The following is a 13,075-nucleotide window of genomic DNA, read 5'->3' as shown; positions in this document are numbered from 1 at the left end:
GGCCTTCCCTGTCTTTAGACTTCCGATAGTATCGTATATTTCATCCATAGTGAACTGAGCAGGAGGCGGGTTGGCAGAGACAGTCTTCCTCTTTACGCGGAGAGAGTGTTCCTTAACTGATGGAGCTCTGGATGTGTGGTCTATGTGTTCGGCGATATTGTTGAGCGAGATTCTTTCCTTGGGTTTAGTGATGCTGGTGCTGCCACCAAGTTTCCTTAAGAGGGACCAGGCCTTGCGGCTGGAATGTTTAAAGTCCATCTCCTCCACGGTCTCCCGCCATTTCTGTGATCTTCCATTGTTTAGGCTCTCGATTAGTTCGTCGGCTAATTCCGTGTCGCCAGATTCCATAAATTCCTTGTATAGTCTATCGCTTTCCTCCGTCCACCCCGGAATGTATTCTTTCAGGTAACTTCTTGGTATGTGCTTCTTACCCACTGCAACCACCGCTCCGACAAATCGGCGGTAATTCCCGGGAGTAGGTGGGATCCATCTGACATATTTGTCCAAGTCCGCAGCATAGGCTGCCCAATCGGCCTTGCTGAAGTTCCATCGAGGGCGTGGAGAAGATCTTGCACTGAAAGACAGCAACACGCGACAGTGCAATAAACAACAAGTCATAATATACTGAAGGGCAGGACACACGTCAGTCACTAGTGCTGATTATTCCGATCGTCCAATGGAGCAATGGATACTAAGGGCAGAACCACACGAAGTATCCTGCAGCAAATAACCACACCGGCACTGAAGGGCAGAGAAACGCGACAGTAGCCCCGACTTTCAACCAACACAGTAACATCGTTTAAAATAGTCCAAAGAGCAAACACACAAATATTGAACCAAATTCCTTGGGTTTATTTTATAAATTAAAAATGAAACCGATAGATAAATCATTTGGCACTTTGGTATTTTGGGCATAAAACGAAACCATAACGCAATTCAACTACTGTACTCGTGAGAACACTCGCTTTTAAGTCTTCGCAATTTCACGTAATGCAAACAATAGCCCGCAACACTAGAATGCACGGTTAACCGAGAAATGCCGGAAACATATTTCTTAATATATTACTGCTCCCCAAAACCATGTTTATAACAAATGACGTTCTAATCGATATTTTAAGAAAATATCTGGCTCTCAAGTGATTGTTTATTGCGTAGTACGTACGAAAATTTTATTGGGTAGCTTAAAAAAAATATATATCGTGATCGTTAGTGACGGCTGTCTTTCATTAATCAGATAGATATTAAGGGCGGAACAATATATCTCGAAGCACAAGTGGAAACAAGATGAACGATTTATTTCATTCTGTGTGTCTGTCTGACCATAACGTGTTTCAGGAAAGTTGCTACTTCAAGCAAAAGGTATCGATAAAAACTGTACCACCCCTTCCGGAGATACCGCGTTGATGGTGGCGATTCGCGCCGACGCTATGAATTTCGTCCGTCTTCTTTTAAAGTACGGAGCGGACGTTAATAAGGCAAACCATTTCGGCGAGTATCTTTTGAAACACCAATTAAGTGAAGTTCGTCGATACATTGGCCGGTTTTAGGTAGAACGCCGTTACACTTGGCTTCGTACCAAAAATCTTTGGAGATGATTACCGGCCTGCTTTTGCATCGCGCCAATCCGAACGTGGAAGACGCTTTCGGTAATACTCCGTTATGTTGGTGCATGTTGGAGTCTCCCGACGTGCAAGTCGCCAGGCGATTGCTTAAGTGGGGAGCGAATCCAGACTTCAGGACCATCAAACCTTATCCGTTGTTGTTAGGTAAAGAGATTGAAGCCCAAACGCAATTATTTCCGACGGGTTGTAGCTAGAGGTTTTGGTTCTTGTATTTTCATACAATGAACGGCTGAAATATGGACCAAATTAATTTAATAACCATGCAATTATACATTATGGATCAAAAAGAAGATGTAGATATCAAGTTCCGTTTTTCGTGTCGAATACGTCATAATTATCTCTTTTCATGAACAAATCGGAAATTTATTTTTGAAATGAACAGGTAAGTGTTTTTGGTCCAAATCCGCCATCACAGTCATTCGCAAAACATTCCATGTACTTAAGTAGATTGTATTATTTCGTTATGCAGAGATTATGGCAACTTGATTCAGTGGCGTATTTATCTGAACGGACAAAATAAAATGTACCAAATATATGGGAGTAAACAAATATCAATTATCTATAATGCAGTAAAAATAAACATTTCACATAGAGGTAAAAATTGTCAGAGAAGTTAAAAACACCATTATACATGAAATGTCAAAAATTCCCTTCCATTCCAAAATTTTGTTCAAGGTCAAACGTACAAAATTGAGGCTTTTTCAATTTTTCTCGAAGACGGCAAGTTTTATCGTGGAAACAGGTCTGACAAAAGTTGTGGATCATACAGTTCTCTACAAAAATTGTTCAGGTACTTTTTTCTTACGACTTACCATTCGTAAAATATCGCGGTTTCAACTATTAGAAAATTCATATTTTACGTAATGTACATACTTTGGACGGTCCTAATACGCTTCACATCATGGGGATCATCAAAATTATTACTCCAAAAAGATCAGTTACATCAGAAGAGCCTATTTTAAGAACAAATAATCTTCTTTCAGCTCAACATTTTGCAGAAAAAGCTCGTGTGCCAATACAATCTTTACTTCAAAAAGTAGATATTTTGTGGTAATATGGAATATGGAAAAGTGTATTATTGCTTGCAATGGACATTTAACCAGTAATGTTATACATTTTTCTGAATCTCGAATTTACTGTGTGCTTTAAAAGATTCAAAACGTTATGGCCGCGATTCTTGTATTATTACTTTTGGTAATTTTTGCGTTGTTGCTGGTGATCTACTGCAGATATCATAATTTCAGGAATTACATAACTTCCTGGTTCCTGCATTTAAGTAATTTAAGTAATTTTTCTGCTTCTTTCGCCACAACATTGTTATCAGCTGGAATTGCAACATCAACTGTCATACATAAGTTTGATTTTGTCGATTCCACAGTATTGTAACATCTTCCTTGCTTGTGTCATGCTCGGCTCTGTGATTATACCAATTTCTGGTGGTGCTAATGTGAAAATTTTGGCATATTTTGAAGTGCAACAATTTAGCTACATTATCATGTCTCTTTATGCATTAATTTTTTGCTAGCATAGGACAGCCACTGGTTCATCGTAGTTATTGCATAACCGACACTTCGAGTCTCTAGCCTTCTTTTCCTTTTTTGAGTAATATCGATCTTGATCAGATTTCTAGATAATTTCTCTTTTATTTTTCTTTTCTATTTTTCTCTTTTGTCTTAAGCAGTTCTTCGTCATATACTCTTAGTAGATTTACATATTTGTCTGTTGTTCTTATGATTAGATATTCTTCTAAATTGAGTATAGCCGACTTGAAAGCCGCTTCTATTTGCAACCGGTCTCGTCCCCCTTGCTTCCTCGATACATATAATCTGTGTATGTCAGCTTTTGGGTGTTGCATTCCGTACATATTAAGAAGTTTTCTGGTTCCTCTATCTAGATTTCGTATTTTCTCTAATCTAAAGTCAATAATTCCAAAACTAAATTGAAGAACGGGTAAGGCGAACTGTCCTATGGCACTGATTTTATTTTTGCTGCTCAATTTCAAAATCTGTCGAATGCGTTTTCGGTATTCGTTGATCAGTTGGTTCTTTATGTTTTGCTGGTTTATTGTCTCTCCTTCTTCTATGCCTAAATATTTATAGTTTCTTTCCCCTTCTAGCTGACGAAAATTAAACTGACTCTCTCTGGTGTTATCTTTAGTTTGTAATTTTCCCTTCTTGAATACCGCTTTGGTACACTTCTCTATACCAAATTCCATGCGAATGCTGTCGCTAAATTTCTTGATCATCGTGAGTTGATTCTCTAGCACTGCTTCGTTTTTCCCAATGACCTTCAGATCGTCCACATATAATAAGTGATCTATTTGTATGCTCTTCATAACAAAACCCGCTTTTAGTACGTTAAGTGGTATAAGTGATATACAAAATAAGAGCTGTGATAAGAAATCTCCTTGAAATATTCCCCTATGTATGCGTATGTTGGGTACCATTATGATTTCAAGGAAGATGTTTAAGTAGACGTTTGTGTTCCAGTCCTTCATCAAAAGCTTTTCTGTAGTCCACCCACGCTAGAATCAGATTGCATTTCCTTTGTTTGCATTCTTCCAGGATATACTTTGACAGTAATAACTGGTCCTTGCAACCTTTAGACGCTCTGCAGCAGCCTTTTTGCTCTAAGGGTAGTATTGCATTCGTATCCAAAAACTCTTGAAGTCAAATTGTCAAAAAGCTTATAAAATTTTTGTAAATGGTGCATAGGCAGGTAATGGGCCTGTAGTTTTTTACGTCCTTCGTGTTTTCGTTCTTAGCTGGCAAGAACGTCCTACCAGTGGTGAGCCATTTAGGAAATGCATTAGATTCTACTATTTTGTTATATTTGTCTGCCAGCGCAGATTGGACCGATATCAGGTTTTTTAGCCAAAAGTTGGGGATCATGTCAGGCCCTGGAGCCTTCCAGTTAGCGGCTTCTCGAAGAGCTTCTGTAACTTCATTTGTACTTATTTTTTGCCACGTCATTCTTTTGTTTTTGTACCTCCGTTCGAAGCGCGGTATCCACTCGGCATCCTCGTGGTCTTTTACCGGGTGACTCCATAGGCCTTCCCAAAACGTTCTAAGCTCGGTTAGTTGCGGAAATTCTGTCCCCTTGATCTCTTTTTCATTTAAGGATCTGTAGAATTTCTTACTATCGGAAGTAAAGATTTTGCGCATATTGTTTCTCTATCCTTGTGTATCGTTGTAGTCTTTGTCTCAGTGCCGCTACTCTTTGTGTTAGTTTTGTATGTATTGTGTTTCTTTCAGTCTACTGGTTTCTATCTTACATCGGACATTAATATCTTTAATCTCAGATGTTCTTGAGAAATCCCGACACAGTTTTTGTATTCTATCTTTTCATCTTTCTTTTCAGCTCACGCGCGTATATCCTTGTCTCTTTTTTGTTTTTGTAGATTTTCCCAGTACATTTTCTGTTATTGTTACTACTGTGGCATCCACCAGTGAATCGATGTCTAGCAGGTCTACCTGATTTTTGTTTAACCACTCGTTTATAAATTTGTTTGCGGATGCAATCAATTTTCGGACTTCATTCGTCATTATTCTCTTAGTTAGCCTATTTCGCGCACAAAATTCCGAGTTTTTCCTAGTTCTCTATTATTATTATTATTATTATTATTATTATTATTATCATTATTACTATTATTATTATTATTATTATTATTATTATTATTATTATTATTATTATTATTATTATTATTATTATTATTATTATTATTATTATTATTATTATTATTATTATTATTATTGTTATTATCATTATTATTATTATTATTATTATTATTTATGGCTGATCAAAGCAACGCTAAACCTTGTAAAAGGTGTAAGAGCGTGGCAGGTACTGGTCTATTGTGTATCAAGTGCGGCACGATATCGCATAAATCGTGCGTGAAAATCATGAAAAACACGAAAATTTTAGGAGGCAACAAGATTTATTGCTGTTCCTACGGAGGCGAATCCTTGGAGTCGGGTCCAATTCCTGATGATTCGGGAGCAAACGCTCCATTTGATGCCGCAAAAGAAATCATGTATTTAAAAGAACTTTTGAAGCAAAAAGATCTTGTTATCGAGAATCAAGCCATAGCCATTACCGCTCTAAAAGAACAGGTGAGCCTACTAAAAAGCAGCAGACTCCTTAAAGGGCAAACTCTGGATTCTGCAAATAGGGCTAAATCATCACAGACAGGTCCAATTAAGCAAAACGCCCCCAAGTCGGAGCACCCGAATAAAATTACAAATAAAGAACTATCTAGTGCAGTCAGTGAGTCTGTGTCACGTCAGATATGCTCTGAAATAATAGAACTGGATGGTGGGTCCAAACGCAAAAGTTCCACAGTCCTAAACGATAGAGTCAAACCGCTTAAAGGATCTCTTAGCGATAACTCTAAATGTGCACTTCGAGTTGCTGAACGTAAAATCAGTTTTCACATTACTAAACTGCATCCGAATACCAAAGCTGAGGAGGTCCGACAATATCTAGCACCGATAGTTAGTGGAGTAGAAGTGTTCCAGGTCCCATCAATGTTTCCTGAGAGTTACTCCTCATTTAGGGTATCGGCCATGGATCACGAAGCGCAAAAAATTCTGGATACTTCCATCTGGCCCACGGGTGTGTTAATAAATCATTTCTTCCCCAGGCGTCTGATAAGAGAAAAAACCGATCCAATTCCAGTATCAACAGAGAGACGTCTAGTGAGGGAGAATCCCGACCCAAGACTACCGATGGAGGTGGGAACAGCATTAATATCTTGAGCTACAATGTGCAGGGTCTCCTAAGTAAACTCGATGTGGTTACTGAATATCTAAATTCTATTGGTTTTGACATTGTATGTTTCTGTGAACATTTTGTAAATGGTGAGGAGTTGCTTAATATTATTAAGGTTCACAATTATAAATTCGTTGGATATTATTGTCGTCTAAGTACCTCCAGAGGAGGAACTGCTATATATGTTAAAAATAATATTGCCTGTAGCAGTCTTAATCTGAGTAAATATTGTCTGGATCTTCACGCAGAGTTTTGTGGTGTGGAGATACCAGTGCTTAATCTTATTTTAATCAATGTTTATCGCTCTGGCTCTAGAGGCAATTTTTCTATATTTGTAGAAAAACTTGAACTCTTGCTCGCTGAAAGCTTAATATTTTGACATTACCATCACTATTTATTTACTATACAGTCACTCTCATACATGAGCTAAAGAACGATATGCCTAAGCACTGTGATCGCCACAATCACTACACCAGGGGATCTGAATTAATTGTCCAGGGCCATTCTAGGCTGCGCACATCCGAGTTAAATAAATTGTACATTAATTACTACAATGTTCTACCAACCGTTGTCAAGGATCTGCCATTCACTAAATTTTGTAATATAATAAAACAATTTCTATTGGAGAACGCATTCTATACTGCAGATGAGTACATCCGTGTTGCGTCACGAGTGTCTCCATAATACTAATTGGGAATTTATTTATTTATTTATTTACTTATTTTTTTTTTACCTAATTTTTGTTTCAATGTTTGGTGTTTGTCTATCTGATAATTATGTTGCTCTCTATGAATGTTATTAGAATGTGTTTGATATTGTGACTTGCCATTTGTTGTTCTTGTAATGTATTTAATGGCCAATAAAGTCTAAAGTCTAAAGTCTAAAGTCTATTATTATTATTATTATTATTATTATTATTATTATTATTATTCATTTCAATAATACCCTGTATTTCGGCCTCTCAAATATACAATTCATTTTAGTTAGCTAGCGAACATTGAGAATAAAATTGCTTGAAGTTAGAAAATCACCATACTGTTTAGTACTCTGCATCGTTTCAGAATTAGCGCTGAACTGCAAATGCGAAGGCGACATCGCTATGATCGATATTCTTCTGGAGTTCGAAGCAGATATAAATATTCGCGGCGAAGTTTCGAAGTTCACTGCACTTCACGTAGCTTCCATAACGGGATATCTGCCATTGGCCAAGTTTCTTTTGCAGAACGGATCTCAGATTGATTCGGTCGACGTTACCAAGCGAAGCCCTCTTGACGTGGCAACTGATCACGGACATACGGGTATGTTTACAATGAAACTAAAAGAATTTCGAACTTTAATTGTCTTTATTTCTACTTCCTTGTTCTGTATTGCAAGTGTGCAAATGGCACTCCCTTTTTCTTGGAAGATATAGTCCACATTCCAAATAGCATAATCGCATTCTCAAGTCAGTATAGCGATAACTCATAGACAATGAATAATACCTTACTTTTTGGATTAACCACCACAATTTCAACTGACTTTATTTTTACTTTGTTGCGCTGTACTGCAAGATTTTCTTATCTGCATCAATAGTTGACCTTCCATTAAACCGACTATGTAGATCGTTTAGTCCACATTCGTCACCACATGACCGCATTCCGATTTCAGCATATCATAAACCCATGACATTGGACAAAATCTCATTTTTTTCGACTAACCACCAACTGCGTTAATTTTTACTATGTTGTACTGTACTGCAAGGTTTTCTTTTCCGCATCAATAATCTATTACTCTTCTTTTCCTGGGACTATTCTTCAAAGAAAGTTCAGTAAAATACTGTAATGCTATTTACAAATTTTCTGGATTCTTTCAGTTGAACTTGCTGATGTTTCGCCAATGATCTTATTAACTGCTTCAAAGTCTAACTGAAACTGGTTTACTTTTTACCGTGTACCTCATTATATTCTGTTTGAGGTATGCGGAGGTTTACAGGTTTGGCAGAAGAATTGTTTGATTGCAAGAATTTTTGTTTATATATATATATATATATATATATATATATATATATATATATATATATATATATATATATATATATATATATATATATATATAATACTGATGAGTTTATTTGCGGTAAACTTAAGAGACTATTTCATGTTCTTTATGTCTGGTTAATATTTTTATAATTGTTTCTCCAGTAGATTAATTTACCATGATAATAATCTCTCATTTTTAGATGTTCTCATCAATAGAAAGTCAGATGACGGTAGATGACAACACAACAGAGCATCTGGAAATCATTATTGATTGATTGAAATGCAGATATTCTTAGGGCATTTTTTTAAGACCAATGCAGTGGAGGGCTAATTTTTTTTGGAGAGTTCTTCGTTTTCATATAAAACGAATACAGCTTTCTTATTTCATATGGCGATCACAGATGGCTTTGGCCTTAAAGAAATGCCGTGACCTCTTCAGCAATATAGATTTGTTGGTATCTGTAATTAAATAAGCGGAAATAACTGGAAAAGAAGAAACCCAAGCACCATTTAATATTTTCATTTTAACAGTACATATTATTTTTAAAATTTAATTATATTATTTTGATGAGTCAGAATAAAAAATTATAGTTATTTTAACCTAATTAACCAAACATAAAAAACATTAGAATACAATATGCTGAAATTTCATCTTTTTGCATTAATTATATTAAAATATTTTACCGAAAATGTTCAAATTCAAATTCAATACACTGAGCCATCTTCTTCGTCCTGAGTGGTTACAAATCACTAGCTCTATAGGATTTATGGAAGCAAACGCTTCTCGATTGGCTTCGTCTAACACCGCTTTGGTTTGCAAAATTTTATCTTTAAATATAAAAAAAAATCCAGAGGGGTTAGATCGCACGATCTCGCAGGCCACAACCTCTTGCAAGTCTTCCAAATGTGGAACAACACATGATCGCAAAATATTTATATTACCATCAGCTGTTGTAGCTGTTAAACTTTTATATATGAAAATTTCAATAATTCAAAAAATAAAGCACAGTAAATATTAGAATACAAAAAATAAAAATTTAAACTTTTACACTAATTATACAATCAATACAAGTTTTCGTACTGAAATGCTATTCACTAACTCTGCAGGATTGATGGAAGCAAACGCTTCTCGAGTGGCTTCCTCTAACTCTGCTTTGGTTTGGAAAATTCTCTTTTTAAGTATAAGATCTTTCAATCTCCCTCATAAAAAATCTAGAGGTGTTGGATCACACGATCTTGCATGTTACATTGTCCAAAAGCTTCATTTAAGAGTTCACTTACACTCCGTGCTTTGTGAGCGGGACAATCATCTTGCGGATAATAAATACTAATTCCACTGTCAGATTTTCGTAAGAAAAAATAAGGTCCCATAATTCTATCTCAGAAAATTCCTACCCATGCATTGAATCCAAAGCGACCTTGCCGATTTTGATAAACTACGTGAGGATTTTCTCTGCTGCAGCGATACAGCGCAACAGTCAATACTAGCTTCATCACTTTGAACAATAGACAATGTTAAATTAAACATTGCATTTTCCGATAATCAGTTGCAAAATTGTATTCTTCTACTGGCATTCCCTTGGTGTTTGTACGATCTGACTTGAATATATGTTCTTTTTAAGCAATCAAAACTTTAGTTTTTCCTACGTTTGTTGGGTCAGTTGGTGTCCGTAGGATATGCTTGGAATTTACAATACTTTTCCAATTATATTCAATTCAGTTATGTGGTTTTGATTCTGCTTTAGCTTTTTGAAACCTTCCTAATAGTTTAAATGATTTTTTTTACTAATTTCCGTAAAATTTCCAGACCATAACCAACTCTGGTTGTAATATAAAATGAGAACGTTGTATTAATTTATAAATATATAAATATAATTAATGTAATGGTTTAATTTCATATTTTGTATTCTAATATTTGTTTTGTTTTGTTTATTAGGTTAAAATAACTATAAATCTGCATTTTAAATAACCAAAAATAGTAAAATGAAATATTCAAAATAATATCTAAAATTAAAATTAAAATAATAAATGGCTCTTAGGTTTCGTGTTTTTCACTTAAGTTATTTTAAATTAACCTTATCTTTTGAAGGGTTTAATGTTTATTAAATGGATTTAAATGATTCGATGTGACGTCTTTTTAAAAATAATCTACACGGCCTACATAATCAAAAAATGCCCTATATTTCTGCTTTTTGCTCAAAAAGGGTCAACACAGGCATAGCCGACAATGATTGACATACAAAATAAGAAAGTTTTATTCATTTGTGAGAAAACGGAGAATTGTAGAATCAATCCAAGTAGGCCACTCCATTTGTCCAACTTGTTGCAATTAAATTTAATTTTCTCTCTAAATGACTTACCCGAACTATCAGCGATCGTATATACTAAACTCTCGGAGACGAAGGGAAAACCAGGGAGGGAAACTCACCGAAGTCCGTTTTTCTTCAAAACTGTTTTAATTTCCTGGGATTACCGACCTACTTACGTAGATAGTTTTTTAAGGCAGCGTTGTCTAGCGTTTCTCCGAAAATTCAAAAAAAAAAAATATTGTTTTTATCCGAATCCAAAATTTTTTTAAACATAAAATCGAGCCCTTGTCATATATGTCGATTTTACTCTATCCAGTTTTCCCTTTGAAACAATTCACTTACGACTACCCCGTACATTACTGAAAATCTTTTCAAATTTTTGAATATTTAGGTAAAAGTACAGAGGCGGTTACAATATTTTGAGAATTTATTTTCGAAAGTATAACTTTCCTCGCGGTTTCAGAATTGGTCGCGTTCTACAGAAGTCGTCTGTTCGAAATCGAGAGACGTGCAAGGATCGTAGCCACCGCAAGTTCCTTAAAAAGAAAATCGGCAGCGGATACACAACTATCTAAAACTGTCACGTTTGATCGTTTGCTATGATTCGTCACTAGGCCCTTTAGTTTAAACTATTTCTTTGTTTCATATAATTAATAATTAATAAATATCTTATCCATATTATTAATTATTATATTAATAAATCTATAACCCTTCACAACTCTAAAATTCCTCGTTTCTTCGGACTCCCTAAGATTCCCATACCATGATTAAACTTTCTACCTAGTGTTAGCACCTATCGTTCTCCAACTAAAACATTGGAGAACTAACAATTTAGTAATTTCATTTCATCTCCTGTCGTATTATTTATATGTGCCTCGAAAAATAACTGACACCGAGAACCCGCATTTCTGCAACTCCCAGCCAACACGGTTCCCCCAATTTTATATTCAAAATTTATTTATTTTTTCTTTCTACTAAATGTAGAACGTCCAGTCATATATTATCTGTAGGGCTTACTGAATTTTTTTACAGTCTTTTAATTATAACACAGCATCAGTCTGACCAATAGGTTCCCCGGTATTGTGGCACACTTTGTTGGACTTGGCATTCAGCGTTGCTGGTTCACGTTTGTAATTAAACCACACATCAAGGGTTCTTGCCTCTTCTATCGATGCTTTCGTAAAGTGGGGGCCTGATGTGGATAGTGTTTGTAATAAATGAGTAAAACTTTTTTTTGAAATATTAACAATCAGAAACTCTTTCTGTGGAAGAGCCTTGTCGACTTTCTATTATGCTCCACAATACTCGTCTGGCAGAACCTACTAGAAACAAGGTCATAAAATCGAAAGAGCAAAGAAGAGGAACAAAAACTATTCATCACAGCAAAAAATATCTTCCTCCCAGTGTGATTCATGCATATCGATAACAACTGGGAGAATATTAGATGCATCGATGACCTTTCTCCTTTCCCAAGCCTCACTTGAACTGAAACAAAGTGTAACGAATACTCCATCAGAAGTATTATAATTATTTTATTTGTGTAAGTGCTTCAGTTCATAAACGCAGCACAGCATCAGATCTTACGGGATTGTTGGAAGCTATTTTGGCATCAAAATACCAAACCAATACAATCTGACCAAACCTTCTCTATCGCACTAAATAATCCACAAGTTTTAAAAGAAGGATTTTGATTTTGACGCGCATTCGACGCGGATTTCAATCCCGACAAGCACAATGCCGGTGTCAATTTACGACAACCAGTAATGAACTAGATAAAGATGTGATGCATGACTTTATGGCCCTATCTTTAACATCACACGTTGGGGAAACCGAGCAACTGGTAATGATGGCGTTAAACGAATTCAATTATCTTCAATAATCGGTTACGATACCTTTTAATGGAAACGCCGCGGTTATTATTCGATGCGGCTTCAGATCCCCGAAGTTGATTAGAATTTAATTAAAAGCAATCATGCATGACTGAGGGCGAATTATTAACCCTTATTATGTTTAATCGGGGAGAAAAGGGAAACAAAATACGAAGCTCGGTTCAGTGATCCGCGTGTACAAGGTCAAACTCCCAAAATACGTATGTCAAACTAATACACAAAAACTTCCCTAGCTAATGATTCTCGAGATTGATGTGTTGTTTTGCGAGGAACCCAAATTATAGCGAACCCCACGGGTCGGCCTATTATTGGTAATTTGAAGCGGTCTTATCCCACTACTGGGAAGACGTGTTTCTAATCCTTTGGTCGGCGTTATTGAACTCTTGAACTCGAGAGCAGATTTTGCTAGCGGAATAATACGGTTTTTTCTCATCGAAATCTAACGAACTGTGGTGACCATTATGTAA

General features: G+C 35.9%; 1 protein-coding gene across 1 annotated transcript; it reads left to right on the top strand.

The window, feature by feature from the left end:
• Positions 1 to 684: 684 nt before the first annotated feature.
• LOC132707689 (cyclin-dependent kinase 4 inhibitor C-like) lies at positions 685 to 11,322 on the top strand. The gene is made up of 5 exons (XM_060679612.1): positions 685 to 712; positions 1,336 to 1,488; positions 1,548 to 1,766; positions 7,454 to 7,690; positions 11,183 to 11,322. The coding sequence occupies exons 1-5, from the start codon at positions 685 to 687 to the stop codon at positions 11,320 to 11,322; spliced, it is 777 nt and encodes a 258-aa protein (XP_060535595.1).
• Positions 11,323 to 13,075: the final 1,753 nt, after the last annotated feature.

The sequence above is a fragment of the Cylas formicarius genome, unplaced genomic scaffold (assembly GCF_029955315.1).
Source record: "Cylas formicarius isolate icCylForm1 unplaced genomic scaffold, icCylForm1.1 PGA_scaffold_9__14_contigs__length_23061073, whole genome shotgun sequence".
NCBI lineage: Eukaryota > Metazoa > Arthropoda > Insecta > Coleoptera > Brentidae > Cylas > Cylas formicarius.
The sequence above is the reverse complement of the archived record's forward strand: the minus strand, read 5'-3'. Positions and strand labels throughout refer to the sequence as shown.

Excerpts from the sequence above, each read along its gene's own strand:
- LOC132707689 (XM_060679612.1), top strand. The coding sequence starts at position 685 with ATGGATACTAAGGGCAGAACCACACGAA. Across the intron at positions 713-1,335 it reads TAAGGGCAGAACCACACGAA|GAAAGTTGCTACTTCAAGCA; the intron begins GTATCCTGCAGC and ends AACGTGTTTCAG. Across the intron at positions 7,691-11,182 it reads AACTGATCACGGACATACGG|AATTGGTCGCGTTCTACAGA; the intron begins GTATGTTTACAA and ends TCGCGGTTTCAG.